The sequence below is a fragment of the Monodelphis domestica genome, chromosome 3 (genome assembly GCF_027887165.1).
Source record: "Monodelphis domestica isolate mMonDom1 chromosome 3, mMonDom1.pri, whole genome shotgun sequence".
In the NCBI taxonomy this organism is placed as follows: domain Eukaryota; kingdom Metazoa; phylum Chordata; class Mammalia; order Didelphimorphia; family Didelphidae; genus Monodelphis; species Monodelphis domestica.
In genome coordinates, this window is record NC_077229.1 from 475,846,223 (window position 1) to 475,870,057 (window position 23,835).

Below are 23,835 nucleotides of genomic sequence, written 5' to 3' on the forward strand. Positions count from 1 at the left end.
CACTTTGTGAAGTGCACCACTTCATTCCAACCATACCTCATACAAATTATAGGAGAAAGATTTGCTAACCTCCAGCCTCGAAAATCAAGGTAAAGGAAGAGACACATTTTTTTTTGCCAGAGTGATTTGGGAAAAACTTGCAGCAGCAAAAGTAGAAACAGAAATAGCTCTTGTATAGAGGCCATAAGTTCAGCTAAAGAAGTTCCCAGTCTCTCTTGGAGTATTTCTTATGGGGGTCAAAGAAATTAAAGAAGAGTTGGTGGAGCTTCTTCAACTAAAATTCCTGACCTCAAACCTAGAATTATTGAACTGTGGGCTAACATGTTGTCTGTCTTTCTCTCAATCCCCCTCCCAAAGAGTGATTTTTTCAGATAACCACAATTATGGTCAGAGGTTAGATAAGGCAATTTTATACCCTAAGAAAGGCTTAAAAATTGCAAAATCTTTCCCTTCATTTGATAATGATATCCCCAATATGCCCAGTGGAGGTTTTTAGCACTTCTTAAAACAAATGCATCTTAATTTGTCACAAAAAATACTTAGATGCCATCTATTTTTTCATATGCATTTACAAAAATATTAAAAAGTGTTTTCTGTACAACGTATATCATAACTTTTTTCTTTGGGAGAAGACAGGGTGAAAAGGAAAAAGAGAGAACATGAATTACAAAATGTAAGAAAAAGACTATTAAAATTGTATTGATGTAATCTGGAAAAATATAAAAATTTACTAACCAAAAAAAAAAAAGAAAGAAAGATGAAGAGAAAAAAAAGTGTCTTCATTGCTTTTCTTTGTACACTGTGCCCAAGAGGCTACCTATATTACTTAGCCTCCAGTTTTACTCTAGTTTTACTTTTCTGAGAATCTTGTTTACTCATTAGCTTTTAAAGCTTGAATTATGCTCAGTTTGCTACTTTTATTCTGAGTTCCTAATGCTTTTTTGAATTTCTTTCTCAAAACATCAAATCACCTTACTACCAAGCACATATCCTTAATGTGGCACATTGTAGTGATGAGGAAAAACAATTCATTAACATATTTTAAAACATATTTTAATATGAAATATTAAAATAGAAAGGCAAAGTAAATAGCCAGTTAAAAGATGCAGATAGTCATTTTCCAGAATAAAACCTTCACACACTACTCTTCCTGGGTAGGCTGGGATGGATCTTGCATCCCTGCTTCCACAAGTTGTTGCTCAACTCTTCAAGGAACTAGAAGGGTGTAAAGATTAGCTCTGTAGTCAAAGGCTGAAATGGTGATACTTGAATCACAGTGTCTCTCAGGGGAATTAGGAAACCTTGGTGCTGGTCCCAATGGACATCTTAGAATGTACCAGACATGTTCATAGGAAACTTGGTTTTTAGAAATGGCTACCTTTGGCATTTGAACTCCACATATCTAGATTATATCTCTACCCTCTTACTCCTGATTCTTTTGCTGGTCTTCTATGGTCTAGAGAGTAGGAACTATAATCATCTTCAATTTCCTTTATTCAAAAAATATCCAAGCATAGGAGTGTTCCCTTATATTGCAGGTTCCACATCTTGCCTCCAACATATGATTTTCAGGATACTCCTACAATATGAGGAGCTGCTTGTGAGGAGAAGGGAGGTCCTTCATATTAAGTGCAATGAAAAATATGCAAAACCCATTTTACTGATGGAAAATTAAAGCAATGAGGTAGTATCAAAGAATTCCATGGCTGTTGAACAATTAGTATGGGATTCCTATATCCAACCTTCCATTTTATGCAATGACTATAAGTAATCATACTTTCCTTATCAGAATGTTCTTTATAAGTAGTAACACTTAAGTCACATAATCTCGACTATCTATAGTAATTTCAACTACATTTGGTTTACCAAAATCACTCTCAGCACATCATTTTGAGAAAGGCAATGATAGCATCAGAATTTTTAAATGATATTAATGGAGTACATGCAGGAGGCATGGATCTGTATTAAATCCAGCAAATGTCTGTTATAATATTTCCCAACTTCATACACAGGAAATCTGAAACAAAAAGAAATCCTCATCAGCTGAAAAGTTGGCAACATAACTCTCAGTCAATTGAAAATGATTAATTAAGTACCTGCTATGTGTGAGGCACTGTTAGGTGGTAGGGAAATAAAGACAAAGGCAAACTATTTCCTGTTTTATACATTCTATTGGGGAAGATAACAAAAGTGTATGATATACATTTTATAAAGAGAAATTATGCCAAATTCAGGACACTTGGGATACACATTCAGGACGCTAGAGAAAACACTGTAGCAGAAAGCTGTATTTCATCACTAATGACAACATTCAGTGAGGCCAAGCTGTTCTTTCTGAATATAAAATCATAATTTTCAGTTTTATAACAAGATTTATGCCATTCAATGGTGTACCCATGTAGTTATTTATTATAATTATAAAACTGTGATATTCTTCCTCTTACACCCAAAGGATTTTCCAATAAATATGTAGTGAGTTGTTCTGTCTTAGAGTCTACACATCCCTCCATTAAAATGAACCTTCTGGGAATCTCTATCTGCTATCAATGTTCAGAAAGCAAATCAGAAGCTGTCTGACTAATTTCTCTGCTTGCTATTTAAAAGCCACAAAACCCAAATGCTCTTGTTCTTAAAGAATGATTCCCTTTCAAGGCAACTTACTCACAGTAACTACTTCACCACTTATTCTGCTATAATAGGTAATAGATTCTTGAAATCTGAGTGCTGTGGTTAGATACTCTTTGTCTCCCAAACCCTAAAGTGCTTCAAGTTCAGATGGAATAGAATTCAAAATTGTGAGAGGAAAAATTCATCCTGTGTGTAAGAAGATGTATTTTTTCTTTCTTTTTTTTCTATCCCTTACCTTCTGTCTTAGAATCTATACTAAATATTGGTTCCAAGGTAGAAGAGCAATAAGGACTAGGCAATTGGGGTTGTGACTTGCCCAGAATCACACAGCTAGAAAGTGTCTGAGGCCACATTTGAACTCAGAACCACTCATCTCTAGGCCTGGCTCATTCTACACAGAACCACCTAGCTGCCCCTAGAATATATATTTTTCAAGAAAGGCTACAAAGGATATATAGACCCCTAGAAGTATTTCCCAGAGAAATTATTTAGTATTACTTTATCTTTTAAAAAGTCCCAATGTCACAATTCAAAAGATTGCCAACCAAATAAATGGAATATCTAGTTTTTCACCCAGTTACTTTAGAATATCAGTAAAAATTCAGGAAATATATGTTATGATTTAGACACAGCAATGTTCAGCATATAATAAGAGAAAGGAGAGTCCCACAGTGCTAGAGGTATGAACTGCCTTGACCACTTCTGACCGTGTTTTGAACATGAGTACAAGTTATTTAAAGTGGGACATTATTATTTAAAAAGTGTTTTATTTCAAGCAACCCTGTGAAGGGAGTAATGCATGTATCATATCCTCATTTTGGTGTATTGGCAATCTTGTGCCTTTGAACTACATTTCCCAGGAGCCCACTGACTTCCTATTGTTATGTGCTGACATAGACAGAAGATGAATTGGGGAGAGTTCCTTGTCTAGGCCTCTTTGCTTCCTGTCATGGACTGTGGTGAAGCAGGCTGTTTGAACAGGTAGATTAGCCATGGGCACCTGGTTTTATTTTGTTACCTTTTAATTTTTTTACTTCTATTGATTATTAATAAATCTTATAAAATATAATATTAAGATTATTGTATATTAATTTTAATTTTTACATATTATAGAAGAGGAAGCTGAATCTCACAGAGACCTAAATGAAACTGCCCAGATTTATAGAGTTTAAAAATTATCAGTCAGGGATTAAACACATTTCTGACTCCAAACAATGTATGACAAGATAATAGATTTATAGTTGTAAGAGACTTAGAGGTCATATAGTACAACTTATTGAACAGAAAAGGAAACTAGGGAGCAGAACTGAGATGTGTGTGTAACTTTAACATATATCATATATCCCCAAGTTATCATCAATAGCAATGACTATAAATTCTTGTCTTTGTTCCAGATATTCTTATGCAGTAATTGATTTACATACCCCTAAGAAGTTGATACTCTCCCCTTGAAGAAATGACAGGAGGGGCAGCCAACAGAGAAGAATGAAGTTGATGCTTCTTTATATAAAGTGCAAATTTGGTTAACCCTTTACAAGGTGCATGGAACTCTCTTTGATGGAATTAGAGGGAGGACAACACAAGTTTCAGTTATGCCTACTGGGACCCTTTCAAAAGAAAGATACCTTTTCTCAAAAGTTGGTTGGCAGGCAATCCAAAAGAGATCTGAAGAGTGGGAGAACTAGAAACAGAGAAGAAAGTAGGCTGTGAAAGACTGTCCATAGCCTTTCTTCTTTTCTACCTCCACTAGAAAGTAACTAGAGATGGGAGAAGGAGAAAGGAAAGGGAAGGAAGGATGGGATCTTTCTTCCTCTAATCTCCTAATCAGCTATGGCACTTGGCAGTAGTTATTCACCCAGGAAAAGACTACTTCCCTGAGTAGGTAGCAAAAAAATAAAGATAAGAGACAGCCTTAACGGCTGTGATTTCTGGCACTGGGGAAAGATAGCACTGAATTGAATAGAAATTTAGGAAGAGGAAGAGACCCAGAGAGACCAGATGAGAGACCTGTTCTACCTAGCGAAAAGGTGTTACTCCATTTTCATGGGGGGGGGGAGGGATGGCTTAAATTCTATCTCAGCAAATGCATTTGCTGGATGACTATTAGAGGTAAGCATATTGATTGAGACTTGTGAGCTATAATTTTAGGAATATAGATTTTATAGGGAACCTGGAAACTGAGGTGGCAAATTGTCCACTGATGACCAGACTTACAAAGTATGAGTACTGATTTGGGGAGGGAGATCAGAGAATAGGCATATATACATACTGTCTCCCCCAAAGAATGTAAACTTCTTGGGGGAGCATTCATTCAATTTAAAATTTTTTAGCATTTTAAATTTAATTTTAATTTTTATTATCTTTGAATTTTTATCTTTTATAATATATCATTACCTTTTATTTTTAATCTTTATTCCCCACCTGATGCCTAGTATATAACAGTTGCTTAATAAATGCTTGTTGGTTGAGTCATATGCCCCTTGATATAGACACAACTTCAGGTGCCATCTGGTCTAACTCACTCATTTAATTGAGAATGAATGAGGTTAAGTGAATCGTGCAAGGTCACAAAAGTAATAAATGTTAGGAGGTGAGATTTGAGTCTATGTTACCTGACTCTAGAGACAGTGATCTTTCCCCTATAAACTGCAATGCTTAACTTCTTAATTTTTGTTCAGTCATTTTTTAGTTATATCCAGCTCTTCATGACTCCATTTGGGGTTGGCAAAGATAGTGTAATTGTAATGGCTTGTAATTTCCTTCTCCTGCTCATTTTATGGAAGAGGAAACTGAGGCAGAAAGGATTAAGTGACTTGCTTAGAGGGACACACCTAGTAAGTGTCTGAGGCCAGGTTTAACATCTTGAAGATGAGTCTACCTGATTCCATGCCTTGCACACCACCCACTGCGCCACCTAGTCATTCTCTAAACACTTAATGCCCCATGTTAAGTATTAAAGTACCGGGAGATTCATTATATAAATGCTTTCACAATCTGTTGTAGTTTAGAGTAAAAAAAAAAATGGACTGGAGACGAAAACAACTGGTGTCCCATCTCTGATTCTAATCGTGGTAAGTCACTTTTACACCTTTGTCTCAAATTACCTCATCTTTAAATTTGGTATTGTATTTCTATCATCTTACAAGAATCAGCCAAGTGGATAAAAAGTCAACATTAGAGTTATAAAATTCTGGGTTGTAGGCCTGCCTCTAACATATACTTGTGATATCTCTATAGAGCAGTCATTTCTTGTGTCCCTGGGGAACTCTCAAAAACTAAAAATTCAGAGAAGTTACCAATGTGAATTGTACATGGGATTAACTCATTTGTTGATTACACTGATAAAATCATAGTTCAAGACAAACAAATAAATAAAAATTTTACCTTTGAGGTTATGAAGAACAATAAGATTTCTGTAAATCATTTTGCAAATTGAAGAGTTTTATGTCCTCCATGAGGTCCTAGTTTGATGTCGCATCACAACAAGATTACTCTAGTTTCTCAAAGGCTATATAGTATTACACAAAGTCTGCAAGTTTGTGAATCCACTGTAATAGTCTTGTGAGGATATATGAAGGAACCTAAAGACAACTTAGGTCCACTGAGGAAAAGCAACCATATGAGACATCCTTATGAGTTTACCTGGGATTCCATGGCCGGGCTGATATCTCAAAATAGCAGCTCAGAAAATATTATCTAGCTATAACCAAAATAAAGACATCTCCTGAAAAGCCTTCTTCATAATAATTCTTGAAGCTGTTCATTATTTTGATGACCAAGGAAGTAATGTCATGACCAAATGACCCAGATTTTCTTTTCTCCTAATTCCTATAAATCCTGAAGTTATTGTCAATATTCTGCAATTGCTTAAGTTTATAGAAATGCCTTAGAAATGTTTTGGATAAAGTCTTTTTATAAACAATTTTCTGTGAGAAAGTTATGCTTTTAAATGAAATAATGCTTAAAACTCTATATTCCATAAAAATCTTGCTCTTTGTCATAATAAATGGTAGACCTAGCCACAATCTCTGTGTGCTTTGTGTTTATTCACTCAGGGTCTCTCCCAGTTATTCAGGTGTTTTTCTCCTTCTATCTCTATTTTCTTTCTCTCTCTAATTCATTTTCACTTGCAAAGGAAGGGCTGGTCTACTTATTAAGCCAACTCTCTCTAGGGCTGCCATGGTGAGTTTTACCCTTGATCACCTGGCCCTCTAATCCAGTCATTGATTCACCTGTCACTTATCATGCCCTATTAAAATAATTAACTGGCATACATACTAGAGGGCAGAATGCTTCACATTATTCCTATCTCTTATGATTTAGGGGCTTTATTTTAGATGAAAAACACAAGTTCAACCACAATACTCTGATCCCTCAGTTAGGATATGTAATGTTTATAGAGAGATTTGACTTTCTGCCTAATTTTACATTTATAGCTATTTCAAGTTAATACCTTGTTTCTTTCTGGTTGAAGAAAATTATGGCTTACTTGAGATATTTGCTGGGTAATTTTACAGCTTATCGGGATTGGCAGGAACCAAGACAGAGGAAGAGTTGATTTTTTTTTGTATTTCCTCCAGCTTTTGTTTAAGATGTCTGTGGAGTCACTGATTCTTTTTCATATATTTCTTCTTTTCCACTCAACAATCCTAACTTTGCTCCAATCTGGAATTCTTCCCCACTTTGGCAAATTCAGTGCATTTATTCAGGGATCAGAAGATGTAACAAAATTTTCAGCCAAATGGAATAATCCTCTTGAATGGCAAAATTTCACGTTAGGGTTTTTCAAAGACCATATTTAGTCAAAGAATTTTTGATTGATTGAGATGTTCTATCAACTAGTTATTGTATTAGTACCCTTACTCTAGAAAGAGGTCATGTTAAGAACGGTCCCCCTTTTACACTGCAATCCAACCAAACTGGCTTCCATCTTATTCATTCCCAGCTCAAGCAAATGAGGGAGGGAAAGAAGGTAGGCATGTGCTAAGCCAGTCAAATTACCATTACCACCTTTACTACCATTTATTTCCTATCATGCCTTGATAAAGTTATCTCAGGATGCTAAACTCAAGAATCTTAAAAATAAAAATGCTTCCAGCACTGTTATTTGAGGACCAACATGGATAAGTTCAAAAGAGGGTCATAGCCAGGAAGTTTGCCACAAGGCAAGTAGGTTTTTTTTTTTCCTGCTATTGCAATTCATGGAGACCTTTAATAAAGGCATGGAAGTTTTGAAAACTGCATTGGTAGAGGCACCCACCAATTAATTCATGAATTTTATGAGCAGCTACACTGCTTGTGGAATTTTTATACCCTTCTATCATTCCTTTTTTCCCAAGGAAATTCATCAAATCTCATTATCCTTGAAGACTAAGTCTGCCTGGTATTCACCTCTCACTGGTGTACAGTACCCTTCTGATTTGACCCTTTCATGAGCTCCAGTGATGGAGTTAGCTCCATGCAGTCTTATCCCCATTTCCCACCAGCTATACTACTTTGACACTTCTTTGGTCCGCTTTCCATCATGCATCTGAATGGAGGACACCTTATAGATCATAATTTTCTCAAACAAAATTAAATTCTGTCTCAGTCTCTTAGAGGATAAAAGCTACCATTCTTAATCTCCTCACAGACTAAAGAGAGATGGCAGTTAACTCAGTCTTTCTCCTCAGGAAAAATCATTTTAAATTTAGTTCCCTTATAGTACTTACACAGACTTTCTGCCTTCACAACAAACCACGTTTCCCCAAGACTCTCTTCCACCTTTAAGGTTCAGCATCAGCAATTTTTTAGAACCAACTGGTGCTATTCAAATAAATGTAATGTCTGAAACGTGACTCATCATCTATCCCCCTAAATTCTCCCCTTTTCCAAACTTCCTTATTTCTTTCAAGGAATGCTTATCTTTTTTTTTTTTGCCTTGGTTTGTAACCTCAGTGTTACCAAGATATTTCATTCTCACTCACCCAATCAAAGCTTGTCACAGTCACCAAAGCTTGCCATTTCCACCTTCACAATACCTCTTGCATCCAACCCTTTCCTTCCACTCCACAGCCACCACCTTAGTTCAAAACCTCATCATTTCTTGCCCAGATTGTGGGAATAACCACAGATTGTGGGAATTAAGTTACCTACTATAGGTCTCTTTACATTCTAATGACACCAACACAGTGCTGTCAAATCAATTTTCTTTAAGGGAAGATCTAACCACGCGACATTCTATTCAATTCCTGTAATATCTTATTGTTTTTTGGCTAACACATAACATCCTGTTAAGCTTTTAAAGTCCTATAAAACCTGGCCCTGACCTATTTTTCCTACCTTACTGGACATTACTCCCCCTTCTCCACTGCAATTCAACCAAACTGGCCTCCATCTCTTTCATTCTCAGCTGAAGCAGCATGGGATCATGAGAGCAGGAAAAAGGCTACTAGGCAAGTCAATTCACCATTACCGCCTTGATTACCATTTCCCCCCAGACCCTGACAAAGGCATCTCAGGATGCTAAACTCAAGAATCTTAAAAATAGAAAGGCTTCCAGCACTGAGCCTGCAGCCATCATCCTGGGAAGCAGCTCCTGTGGAGAGATAGCCTGGCAGATGCTTTGCAAATGCTACAACTGCAGCTACTGAAGACCCAGAAAAGAGGGGCCTTGGCACCAAAGTCTTTGGCCCTGTCAAAAGGTTCAACATCAGAAAATTATAATTATTTCATCTGTGAAAACAATAAAGCAGAAATAACTTTTGTGGATGCCTCCTAAATATCAAGGAATCTTTCCATCTAATTTGTAGCTGAAACCTTCCATATCTGTTTTATCCTAGAATTGGACCTCCTTGAGAGCAGGGACTGTCTTTTCTATTTAATCTGTAGCATTTCGCACAGTGCTTTGTCCATAGTAAGGTCTTACTATGTTTCATTCATTCGTTCGTTCATTCCTCACACAAGACAAGTCAGTTCCCATCTCCGTGTCTCTAAATTAGGCATTACCCATTTTTGGAAGGTGTTTCCTCCTTATCTTCTCTTCCTTTAAAATGCAGTTCAAGAAACATCATCTACCTAAAGATTTCTTGATTTTCTCAACTGCTAATGCCCTCCCTCCTAAACTACCCTGTTTTTATTACTTTGTGTATATTAACTTCCTATTTATGGTGTTCATATTTTATATGTACTTGTTTTCTTTCCCATTAGAATGGAAGCTCATTAAGAAAAAAAGGCTGTAGCATTCTTTGTTCTTGTATTCCCTATACCTAGAACCATATCTGGTACATAAGAGTCAATTAATAAATACTTTTGTATTTGATTGATAGACTTGGATTAAATTAGTATAAGGAAAATAAATCAAATTGATAAAGAAGACTTAAGAGAGGAAGAGGAATAAAATTTAAAAATACAAAAGGAATAGGGGAAAACAAAATTCAACAATTTGTTTCATAAGAAAAACACATCCCCCAAATAGGTACATTTATAATGAAAACACAGGAAGAGACTTTCTACAGGTCAGGCTACCCTAAAAAAAATTAATCAATTGTCTCTGAGCTTCAACTCCGGTTTAAATAGAACAAGGAAACCACTTTTCCTGAAAGCTTTTATTCTTCTTTCTCTAGCTCAAACCCCCTACTCTGAAAATGCTTAAATAATATCAGTGCCACTACTGATATAATTCATTACATTATCAAAATAATGTCAAAATTAACAATGTCAGGATAGATATAGTAGAAATATATTATGCTTCAAGGAATCATGGACGATGAAACAATAAATATAAATGAGCCAAATGGAATAGCACCTAAATTACTAAATGACATGTTAACTAAATTCAATATAATTAATCATATTAATTATTCTATTAGGACACATTAATACTGTTATATCAAAGCTACTTACATCTAAAAGAAAGAAAAATAAAAAGAAAAAATGCAAAACTGAACAGATTGATGGGTTATATTTATAAGATTTTGAAAACTTCTGAATGGAGTAGTAAAAAAATCAATATCTCTGAGCATTGCATATGACCTTAAAAAAAGAGATCACATGCTACATTGTAGTGGTTATGCATGAATGTGAAAACTAATATTATGAAAAATAAGCATGATTAGTCATATTTTTAAAAGTCAAATAATTATATAATAATATATATGGAAAAGCCTTTGGGGGAAATATAGCATTTATTCATTTTAAAAACTCAAGAAAGAAAAGTCATGGAAGGGCTTTTTAATATGCTCAAAATCATATAGCTAAAAATGAAAAGCTAGCCAGTATTATTTGAAGTAAAAAACCATTCACTGGAAGCATTCCCAATAAATATAGGGCTAAAATAAAGAAGCTTTTTTTCTCCCTGTTCTTATTTGAAATGAAAGGAATAGGAATAAACCAAGAGAAAGAAATTATTATAAATATCAGCAAGGAGCAAAAAACATTATTCTTATCTTGAAATTATAAGATAATTTACTTACATTACCTTAGAATCAACAAAGAAAATTATGTAAAGCAATTATTTGCTTTAGGAAAGTAGCAGGATACAAATAATTTTATGGAAACTGAAGAGAGTTTCAGAATAGTAATAGCAAAAAGCACGAATAAATGAGAAATCCCATATAACAAAAACATGTGAATGCCCATTCAAATTTTCTTGTAAGATTCAAATTAATATCCAATAACTCCAAGTATTATATTTTATAAAAATTATTAATAGTCACTTGAAGTAGAGGAAATAAAAGTAAAAGTAAAGCCTGACTAAAGAGCAGTTTTTCTCCATCACAGCAGCAGGAGAAGAGTGTGAGAGAGGTGGGGTTACAGAAACTTTATCTCCAAAACATAAGGACATAATGTGAGGACTAAAGTGGGATTCTGGGAAATGAAATCCTGTGGTACAAAATTCTAATTACACACTCTAAATGTATAAAATATATGGGAGTCAGTGTACCAAAATATATTGAAGACACAGAAATATAGTCATGTTGCATAAAAGAAATGTTATATAAATAAAAGAATAATTAGAAAAATCAATATTTAATGTTTATATTTATTTTACACCAACATAATAAAAATAATACTACTTAAATTAGTTTATAGCTTTAGTGCTATATCAATCAAACTACAAAGGGATGAGATACTTTATAAAACCAGGCAAAAATAAATATGAAATTTATGTGAAGGAAAAAAAGATCTGATAACTTATGGGAAATAAGGAAAACATGGAAATGAAGGCAGGATATCACTTTCAGATTTCACATGTTATTATAAATCAGATATTAAAAGTATTAGCCTATCTACAGGTTAAAATACAAGAATAAATCAGTGGAACAGACTCAGTAAGCAAGAATGAGAAACAATTGCCTACTGAAAAATTCAAAAATTAATTATATGGGGAAGGACTCTATTTGATACAAACTACTGGGAAAAACAGAAAACTATAACAAAAATAAGTTTAGGGCAGCATGTTATACCATGTGTCATAATAATTTCTGAACAGTAATATGACATAATTAGAAAGAGTAAGAGTTAAAAAAATTAGAGAAGAATGGAATAAGAAACTTTCAGAAGTATGGTTAGGTCAAGAATTCTTAACTAACAAGGGAGAGAAGTGATTATAAAATGTAAAATAAAATTTTGATGGCATAAAAATTAAAAGCTTTTCTCCAAAATTAAATTCAGCACAGCTAGGGTAAGAAGAGAAATTGTAAGAAATTTGGCAGAGAGGGAACACTTTTGCAACAAATTGTTCTGATTAAGTTCTGATATATAATAATAAGGAGTTAGTGGCAGCAGCTAGAATTTTTGTAGTGTTTTAAGTTTTGTAAAATATTTTACATATCTTCTGTCATTTGATCTTATCTGGTAATATAAATGTAAAAGATAGAGTCATTCCTGAATAGATAAATGATCAGATTTAAATAAATTGCTTTTAAAAGGAATATCAACTATTAAAAAACCATATGCCAATGTACATTAAAATAACTAAGACTCATACCTAGTAAATTGGCAAAGATGACAAAAGAGAGAAACAATGTTGGAGAAACTATGAGAAGAAGGAATATTAATAAATACATTATTTAGATGGAGCAATGGTGTTGATGTAGCTATGAATTATTCTAATGATTATGGAAAATATTTTGGAATTAGGTGAAGAAAAAATAATTAATCCATCTACATCTTTTAATCTAGAGATCCCAATATACTTATGTCAAAATGAGGATTAGAAACCAAATACACACTGATTGAATGGAAAATAGCTGAACAAATTGTAGTATTGCAATAATATTGCATATAAGGATTAATTAATGAGGAATTCAGAGAAATACAATAAGAATTATATAAACTGATATAGAGCAGATTAAAATAAGCTAAAAGAGGAAAACAGCATACATGAATATTTAAAATAATACTATTTTGTCCCGTGGTAGTTTTCCCAAGAGATTTAATAAATTCAAAACTTCAGATGGAATTTCTAGATCATCTTCTCTTGAGTGGCATGTGAATGAGGCAATATGTGGTGAGAATAGTGTGGGTTGGAAGAGGAGAGGAATAATGAGAATGGTCACATTTTAGTGAGAAATAGTCACAATTTAGCCTGTTTTTGTATGCAGGTGAAACTTACGTGGTGTGTGGCAGCACAAGCTGAGATGTGTTCACATGTGTTCACTCATGCATTGAAACTCTCAGGGTGGAGAGAATAACTCCAATAACTGTGTGTCAAGTCATTTGGTAAATGTTATTGTTGTTTATAATTCTGTTTTGCCAAATGTTTTGTTCTTTTTAGATGCTGGTATACAGAGTCACAACATGGCTTGCAAGTCTGTCAGTGATCAGAATTTTTTTGTAATGTATACAAGGAACTAACAAATCTCAGAGATAAAACACTCCATTTAGTTAAAAGGGCACGTGCTTTCTATTCAGGTTGGTGAAGTGGGGAGGTGCAGATGATCAGAACGAAAACCCTCAACATCTAACATATTGCTATTGTTGCTTAACAAATATGCTGGAGATTATCTCCAAACTTCCTGTAAAATATCTTATTCTAGCACCAGCTCTAAGGACTGTTTTACAGAATGCACAACTGCCTGTTTTAAAACCAGGAAACTTGCCATTTGGATGAAGAAGATGCACCTGATAACTGTTACAGTTAAAATTTAGTTTCTCTGCTAAAAGTATTATATTTTATGAGGTTTATTAAAGATTAAGAAATAAAGAAAATACAAAATAAGATAGCATGTGCCTAGGAGGGCCAAAAGGCCCATTCAATTTCACTTACTACATCTTGAGAGACTCATGTGCTTGGAAGCAGAAACAGGAAGAGAGAGAGCCTCAAGTAGGTGGAGAGTCCCTTTAAATAATAATTTGTGATCTCTCACTCAGGTGATATTCTGGGGAAGTTCCAAGGACTTCTGGGAATTGAAGTCCAGGGTTCAAATCTCCATTTTTACATAATTCAGGTTGCCAGGATAAGGGTGAGCTCAAAGTAAGAGTTGCAAAGTGGTGATTCCCCCACTTGAAGTCATCTTTCCTTACTCAGATACTCAGACCTAAATCACTCTTTGCCCTGAACTTACCTGAAGCTGAAATTAAACTTTTAGCTTCCAGACTAAAATACTGACACCTTCTGCAAGAAAGCTCACCAAAAAGGCTCAGAACATGAAGGTTCTTTAAAGAAGCATTAAGTATGAAGAGTATTCTTTGCCTTTCTGAAAGTGATTGTTCTTTTTAACCAACATTGCAAGTTGTGCCTGCCAAACACTGAAGCTGAACTTGTGAATATGAAAAGAGGGATAGGAGAAAAGGTGGGAGAGAGAGAGACAGAAAGGCTATCAGGGAGGGAGAGAGAATAAAAGAGAAAGGAGGAAGAAAAAGAAGAAAGGACAATCGATGGAAAAGGGAGAGGGAGGGAAAAGGAGAAGAGAAAGAGACAAAAAGAGCTAGTATATTAAAGTAAAACCAATGACCTCAAAGGAAATTGTTAATTCCAGGAAAGAAAAATGTGATAAACCAACCACTAGTTAGTTCTGACAAAATGTTCTTCTTCCTGCCACATGTTAAACTTATTTTCATTAAAATTTCTGTCAAGGTGATGTATTAGAATGGTGTGGGAAAAATAAATTTACAAGAATAAGTGAGTTTAAAATCAAAGGAGAAATTTGTCAGTTCTCAAAGTGATGAAAGACAAATATTTTTAAGCTGAAGGAGATGAATAGAAATCATTGTAGAAAGTAATCTAAAACTTTTGGGGAAACCAGAAGGCAGGAAGTTTCTAAGAAATTGTCAATGATGTTCTTAAAGCCTAACAATATAACATTTCACTTGAGATCCATTTCTTGGATTCATATTTGGATGTCTTCCCAGAAAACCTAGGTGCTATCAGTGATAAATGTTGGAAATAATTCCATCAAGAAATCTCCACAATAAAAAAAGCAAAACTAAGATCCAAACATTTTGTCTGACCACTGTTGAATACTGAACAAGGATATTTCAGACAAATACAATAGCAACTCACCAAAAGCTACAACTGAGATGAATTAAGTGAACAAAAATGTGTGAAGTAAAAATTATATTTTCAAAGATAAAACTATTATTCCTATGAATGCTATGGGTAATAGACAAAACTGGAGATATATTTGAAATCAACGTACAAAATAATATAAGGTAACCTATTTTGATGGCTGTAATAGAAAATAACAAGATTTTTTGTTTGTGTGTAAGTATAATATAAACCAAAAAAACCCTATAAAATAAAGACACACTGTACATAATTATAATTCCCAGTCTTGTACTCAAAGGAGCTCTGAGGAAATACACCATTCTCTTTTCCTTGGAAAGGTGGAGGATTATGGGTAAGGAAAAGTGCTTCTACAGTCAGGTATACTTACTGTATACATTGATTTTACTTAGCTGTTTTTCTTTATAACTAAAGAAGCCTCAATGAATGGTAATTTATTTTAAAAAAGCTAAAAATGACTGTCACGTAAAACTAAATAGCATCAATAAAACTTAAAACATAAAAGATTAAAATTTCATATGCAAAACAGTACACAATGAAACAGAACAGAGGAATCAAATGATTAAAGAAAAATAAATGAAAACACAAGTAAATCTTCTGACACCTTGGCAATTTTTCCCACTCCCCTCTTCAGGGAGCTCAGGATTGGCATTTTGTGTCATATTTCAGTACATGGTCTCAGTTTATTCCACAACAATCACACTGTGAAGTATGAAAGGCGGGTACAATGATCCCCATTTTAAAAGAAGAAATCAAAGCTAAGGGACTTGCCCAAGGTCACAACACAGAAAATAAAAAATCCAGAACTACAACAAAGGTCTGCTTCTTACAACTCTGCTCTTTCTGCTTTCAGTACAAGTCAGAGAAAGAAAATATGGATAATCTTCCAACTCTAACTCCTCCCAACTAATTCGTAAGATAAACTCTCATTGGCAACAAAGCTACTCTTTTTGGAGGTTGGCTGGAGGGCCAAGAAGGTAAATCCAAGTCAAAGTCTAAGGCAATCTCATAGATTGCAGTGTAGCAGTAATGTGTTTAACATCATAAATAAAATTTCTTTAGGAAAAGTGAGAGTCAAGGCATTTTCCAAAAAGCTGACCTCTGAGTTAGTAGAAAACACTTGCTTTTTGCTGACATGATAGCCAACAACACTTCTCTACACTTTTCATTACAACAAAGATCAACAAAGATGGAGCTGGATGGGTCATTAGAGGCAATATACTCAATATACTCAATTCCTTAATTTTAAAGTTGAGAATGAGTCCCAGAGAAATTACTTGCTGGAGGCTGCAGAATAAGAGGGAGAACTAAAACTGAAACCCATGTCTTTTGACTTCAAATCTAGTATTTTGATATGAGGCTGAAATTATATGCTTCAGAAATTAAGAGCCTATCAAATACAGAAAAAACACCCCATAAGTAACTGTGAACTAAAATTATTGATAGTGATATAACTGTTGGATTTCAGGGCATGGGTTATCAGTCTGCAAACTCACAGTATATTTAACTTTTACCTACAACAATAGTTACAGAAATTACTTTTAAAATTATGTAGTCAACATTTTGATTAGGAACAAAAAATTAGAGAAATGTTGAAAGTCATAAATCTTTTTGCCCAGTGTCCATAAAAGCTATCAAAATCTATTTTTAGTTATTCCTACTCTTAGTAGACTGTATTAAGCTCCTTATCTGAAATTCTCAGGTAGTCAGTCTTTCAGCCTCTTACAAATCATTAGTTTTGACTACTCTTAAAAAAAAACAGCTTTATGAAAGAGACCATGAAATGATGTTAATTGTGAAATTGGAGGTTTCTCCTTTTTTTCTGCTCCCACCATTCCTCCAATGGAAGTGTTAAGTCAATGAAGCAGCCAACAAGAATGTAGCAGAGAAGTGGAAATATTTCCTGGGTAATCTAGTCATGTCCTGAATAAATGAAGAACCATAGGGTTTGAAGGGCACTTGAGGATCCAAAGACATTTGAAGAAAGATTCTCCACCATTATCAGTCAATATTGTCACAATGAAAATGCATGTTCTTCCCAAGTGCCCTGAGGAACTGAAAGGTCCCTGGCTAACTTTATCCAAGAATATGGATCATATGTTTTGTATTAATTCTAGCATGCATTTTGTTGCTAGAACATAAAAATGAATTGTAATATCTTTGAAAATTGGTAATTTACAGAAGGTATATTGATCCACCAGAATAACCCATCTTCTGACTAAACCCTAGAGCAGAATCTGCTATCTAACCTAGCAGTAGATCATTTTTCTAACTGTGTCATACCATTCCAAAGTATGAGTTATAATCAAATCTTCAGGGGCATATGTTACATGATTCAAGAAAATGACTTTTTTTTTCATTTTCAACTGTGTAATACTACTTAAATCTCAGTGTGTTAATCAGTTATTTAACTAAAAGTCATTCTCTCTAAACGATTCCCTATTGAGGCATTGATTTGAATTCATTTTATTCCCCACACAAAGAAAAGGGAATCTAACTACATGTTTCCTATTAAATCTGTAGGGCCCCCTACTGCAAAAACATTGTTTCCATAATAAAATATATCTAATTTGATGTAATTCCTATGCTGTAATTAGAACCCAGTAATTGTATAATGAGTATAATTTTGGATAAAAATGATACATCCCCTAAGCATGATTATGAATCAATTAGGAATGGAAAAAAATTGAAATAGTAATCAGCATTAGACATTTATAAAACTCCTCAAATATATAAATGCTTTAAGAATTCATTATTATAGATTTAGATGTTAATCTGATGAGCTATAGTTTCAAACCAGACTAACAACCATTTTCAGGGGAATTTGAAGATTCAAAAAGCACACATATTTTTACATTTGTAATCACTTGACAATATGTACTTTACTCACGATTCTGGGATAAAATTCTTCTCTAATTTACAAGAATGAGCCTGAGAGTTAAAATGTAACAGGAATTATAAAAACTTAGAAAACAAATAAGGAAGCTAGTTCATCCACAGTTTTCCCCACAGAATTTGTATACAAATATACCCAACAGCAAGTGAAAAAGTGGGCTGGTGATAAAGAATCTTAAACACATTTTAAAACAAACAGATCAATTAGTGGTTTATAAATAAACCAGCTTTTCCTTTGAATAGAAAATTAAAAATGAAAAGGAAGAGTGGGCTTTTACCACTATTCTATTGCAAACTTCCTGCTACTTAATACTTTTTTCTATGACTAGAACCAAGATTTATTTGCAAAGAGAAGACACATGATCTAGGACATAAGCATGCATGTTTCTTCCTTCTTCAAGATCTTGAATAAGAAGTTAAAGCCAATTTATAATTTAAGTAACTGATCCTACTTCCTTCCCAATGGTAACTTAAAATATTTGAGTATGCATATTTAACATATGTACACACATGATTATATACAGATACATGCATCTTACATGTGCACAAAATATAACCTGTGTATGTATATACATATCTGTGTATAATTCAACAATATTTGCTTTTCTCAAGTTCCATTCCATCACAAGAAATATTAAAACCATATCATTCTATCAAACAAGGAGTCTTACAAAATGCTAATGCTCTATTGAGAAAATTACTTCTATTGTAGAAATCAAAATAAGAACGTTTTGTTTGATTACATCTGTGAAAAAGAGAAAAACAGCATTTTGATGAATATAGCAAAGCAAACAGAATACATTCAAGATCATCAGAATATAATGATTTTAAAGGGAAAAAATGAAGTTCTTACCTTACTGTAAGTAAATGGTAAACTGCATGTACTTTTAAACTTGCAGCTATCTAGCATAGTGGAAGAGAAATGAGCAAAACATATTTTGCTGCAATGAAAGAGGAGCACTTCCAAACTTAGCCTTCTTTGTCTACTCACAAGTGCCACAGTTCTTCCAACTAATCAGGCAGCAGCCCCTTCACAGCTATCACTTGCTGCTCTGCACGGCAGCTCCTCAGAATGAAAGGAAGAGCAAAGCGTGATGTTTGAATCCCATGGCTTCACGGATTCACAGGATATGACTCAACTCTCCTAAGCAGCGAGGAGGGCAGAATTTTCTCCTTCTAAACTGCTAATGTAGATGGCATACTAGACAAATTATTTGCCTTAGAGTGGTTATAAATGACCAAATCATGGCATTTTTACCTCTCGAGCCACACACATTTTTTAAAAGTCTTTTCCTCACAGCTCCCAGAACAAATGTGCAAATGAGAATCACACCAGCACACAGGTTTGTCTGCCTGTTCACTAGAGACTACGTGGCTAATGTTTCTCCACCACACAGTGTCAATTCACCAACATGACTAAGAAAGAAATCGAAAAAAGAAGCAAAGTGAAGACACTAAACTTTTAGAATCTGAAGTGGCAGAAATCCTTCCCTGGCTGCAAAATGATAACAGACCTTGGTTCTTGGTTTTTCCCTACAGCAATCGAGTCCCACCTTGTCATCATCTCCGTGGTGGTGACTGGCTGTCTGTGCCCACCTCTCCATTTGTAGCTCCCTCTACTTTGTGAACATCTCTGAAGGAGCTCGATGAATGACATAACGAGGGGTACACATGACATTTTCAGGGCTTCTTTAAAAAAAAACACCTTAACACTGAAACTATTTTAAACTTGATCACATATTGAAGGCAGGAGCATTACATTAAGACACAAAGACATAAATGTTCCTGTAGTTCGATGGAGGGAGAGGAAGGTACTTTATAAATTCAGTATACCAGTATCAGGGTACAAGAGACTCAAGGGAAACATGAGCCCCAAAGCCTGCAAATGCCAAGGAAATATGTGTATGCGTGTTAGCACAAGACAGGAGGTCTACATTCTAAGTAAGGCTACTGGACCTTGAGAGCGCTAAATTCCTCTGGGCATACTTTATATCACCTTGTTGATATGGACAATCCATTTCTCCAGGGAATTAGCCATTCTCAAATAGTCCTGCTTTTTCCTTAAACAAATGATAAACATTTAACTTTGATACAATAATAGGTACAATTACTATGCTTTTAATTTCAAATCCTGTTAAAGTTAAATTTGTGAAAAGTGAGAAAAAGGCAGTGGAATCAGATCACAATCTAGGAAACAATATATATATATATATATATATATATATATATATATATATATATATATATATATCAAGTTTCTCTGTGTAGCTAGAATTGATCAATCAACAAACATATCTTAAAGTACCTGCTTGGTGCTAGGCATTGGAGGTACAATAATATAAAGAAATAGTTGCAGCCCTCACAGAGCTTAGATTCTAATAGGGGAATCGGGTTACATACTTAAAGTATATGAAAAATAAGCATGCAAAATTTGATTTATCTGGGGGCTTGTTAGTTGGTGCAGTAGGTAGAGTAGTGAGCCTGGAGTCAGGAAGACTCATTTTCCTGAATTCAAATCTGGCCCCAGATACTTCATAGCTATGTGACCCTGGGAAAGTTACTTAACCTTGTTTGCCTGGGTTTCTTCATGTAGGAAATGAGCTGGAGAAAGGAATGGCAAATTACTCTTTGCCTTGGAAATCTCAAATGGGGCCATGCAGAGTCAGACTCTTCTGAAATGACTGAACAAAAAAGGGAGCCAGGTACATATGCGAAGTAAGCATATACAAATAACTAAAAGATTTATCTTTTTTTCTGGTGGGGTAGTGCCATTCAAAACTGGAGGCATCATAAAAGGATGCGTCTGGGATTTGATATTTAATCTGATCTTTAATGGAAACTTTTTTATTCAAAGAGAAAGTGAGAGTATATTCCATCCATGAGCGAAGAGGAAAATATTCTTTTTAAGTCTGCTGTGCCTATAACAACATATATACACCTGCATGAATGAACACATTTATACAAAAAATAAAATATTCTCTATTCCTCATTTTTTTCTAAAAAAAAATAAATATGAGGATATGGATGCTTATTGAATAAACATGGTAGATGAAGTCCTTAAAACTCATGGACAAATCAGAGTGGGGGAACAGATCTGAGATCCCTACTATGGCAGGGCAGCAAGGATGCTGAGACTGGTTGATTGAGTTCTAGCCTAGGCAAGGAAGGGAGACCAAAGTTCTAAATGGAGAATGAACCAATGTCATGGGAGAGACCAATTTTCGAACATCAAAATTAGAGGTAGAAAAGGACCCTATTCTTCCAATTTGAAGATTTGAAGAATTTATTTTATTTCAAACAATGTTTTTAAAGAGGTTCAACATGAAGCCATCTAAATTTACAATTCAGTTCAACAAGCCTTGCCTATGGATATTTAAATGAAGCAGGGCATGCTCTTGAGAATGTACTTTCCTCTGGGGGACACAAAATTAGTGTATGTAAGTAAATAGGAAGTAAATGGAAGAGGTGAAGAGATTAAGATAAAAAGAGATAAGGATTGTACTAAAAATGCTAGCTATAGCAATAAGACAAGAAAAAGAATTTGAGACTAGAAATAAGCAATGAAGAGACAAAACTCTCTGAAGATATTAGGAGAACCCTAGAGAATCAACTAAAAATCTAGTTGAAACAATAACATTGGCAAAGTTGCAGGGCATAAAATAAACCCACATAAATCATCAAGATTTCTGTATATTACCAATAACCCCCTAGAGAAAGCAACAGAAACATAAATCCCATTTAAAATAGCTGCAGATATAAAGTACTAGGGAGTCGACATGACAAAACAAAACTAAAAAATAGTTTTCACACAAATAAAGACAGATCTAAACAATTGAAGAAATATTAATTGCCTAGTCCATATAAATGAAAATTCTAATTTATTTATTCAGAACAATATTGATCAAATTGCCAAAGAATTACTTCATACAGTTAGAATAAATCAAAACAAAATTCATCTGGAAGAACAAAAGGTCAAGAATATAAAGGGAATTGATGAAAAAATACAAGAGAATGTGGCTTAGCAGTACCAGATTTCAAACTATATTACATATCAATAATCAATGAACACTCAGGTATTGATTATGAAAAAGAGTGGTAATCAATGGAAGAGATTAAGTACACAATACACACTACTAAGAGGTCATCTTAATCTAGCCATTGATAAATCTAAAATCAAAGCTTTTGGGGTAAGAAATCATTTGAAACTAATTACTAGGAAAATGGGAAAGCAGTTTGGCAGAAAGTAGGTATAGATCTACATCTAATAATATACAAAGATAAGGTCAAAATGATTATATAATTTAGACATAAAATAACAAATAATTAGGAGAATAGAAAATTTTGCCTGTCAAATTTATGAATATGAAAGAGTTTAAGACTAAATAAGAATGAAAGGATTATGATAAATAAAATAGATAATTTTGTTTATGTGAAATGAAGAAGGTTTGACACAAACAAAACCAAAGCAATCAAATTTAGAAGAAAAACAAAAGACAGAGGCAAAAAAATAGCATGAAGTTCTCTGATAAAGACCACATTTCTCAAATATATAGAGAACTGAGCAAAATTTATAAAACAAAAACCATTCCACAATTGATAACTGGTCAAGGAATATGAACAGGCAGTTTTCAGAAGAAGAAATTTAAAAAATCTATAATCACTTGAAAAATAATCTAAATCACTATTTAAATTCTACTATTTATTATTTACATTAAAGTTCCCAAGTATGTCCCTTCCTCCTCTCCTTGCACTAGAGAAGGAATCATTTGACAAAAAATACAAAATAGGTGAATTAATTACAAATGAAAATGAAATCAAAGCAATAATTAGGAGACATTTTGCCCAATTATATGACAATGAGTTTAAGTGAAATGGGAGGATATTTACAAAAATATAAACTTTCTAAACTAGGAAGAAATAAACTATCTAAATAAATCTATTTTAGAAAAATAAATTGAATGAACCATAAATGAACTTTCTAAGAAAAAATATCAGAGCCAGATGTATTTACAAGGGAATTCTATCAAATATTTAAAGGTCCTCTAATTCCCATATTAAATAAATTATTTAGAATAATTGGTAAAGAAGGAGTCCTGCCAAACTCCTTTTATGAAACAAATGATATACTGATACCTAAACCAGGAAGAGCAAAAATAGAGAAAGAAAATTATAGGTCAATTTCATTAATAAATATGGATGCAAAAATCTCAAATTAAATATTAGCCAGGAAAATACAATAATATATCACAAAGATTATACATCATAACCAAACAGAATTTATACTAGGGATGTAGGGATGGCTTAATATATGGAAAATTATTAACATAATGGATTACATTAACAACAAAAGTAACAAAAATCACATAATTAATTCATACAGAAAAAAGCTTTTGACAAAATATTACTTCCTATTAAAAACACTTTAAAGAATAAATGTAAATAGTGAATGGTTTTTCTTTAGAATGATGAGAAGCAAATATCTAAAATCATCAGCAGACATTATCTGTGATGGGGATAAGTTAGAAGCCTTCCGTATAAGATGAGGAATGAAACAAGGATGCCCATTATCACCAATATTATTTAATACTATATTAGAAATACTAGCAATAGCAATAAGAGAAGGAAACAAAATTGAAGGAATCACATTATGCAGAGAGGTAATAAAACCATCTCTTTTTACAGATGGTATGATGGTATATATGGAAAATTCTAAATATTTAACTAGAAAATTAGTTGAAAAAATTAGCAAAGTAACCAAATATAAAACAAACCCACATAAATCATTAGCATTTTTATACATTACCAACAAAGCACTACAATAA

General features: G+C 33.7%; 1 protein-coding gene across 11 annotated transcripts in view; it reads right to left on the reverse strand.

Annotated features, from left to right (window-relative positions):
• The window catches only part of MCTP1 (multiple C2 and transmembrane domain containing 1), a 774,261-nt gene that overhangs the window by 495,735 nt on the left and 254,691 nt on the right, over window positions 1-23,835 (reverse strand). For 2 of the 11 annotated variants that reach the window (XM_056820813.1, XM_007487280.3), the window contains exon 1: window positions 18,867-19,744. The exons of 6 other annotated variants lie outside the window; for them this stretch is intronic. In XM_056820813.1, the coding sequence (XP_056676791.1) occupies window positions 18,867-18,923 (57 nt within the window). In that variant the 5' untranslated portion in view covers window positions 18,924-19,744. Of the gene's footprint in view, window positions 1-18,866; window positions 19,758-23,835 lie in introns of those variants that run through there. 3 more of the 11 variants (XM_007487278.3, XM_007487284.3, XM_007487285.3) reach the window with 3 other exon arrangements.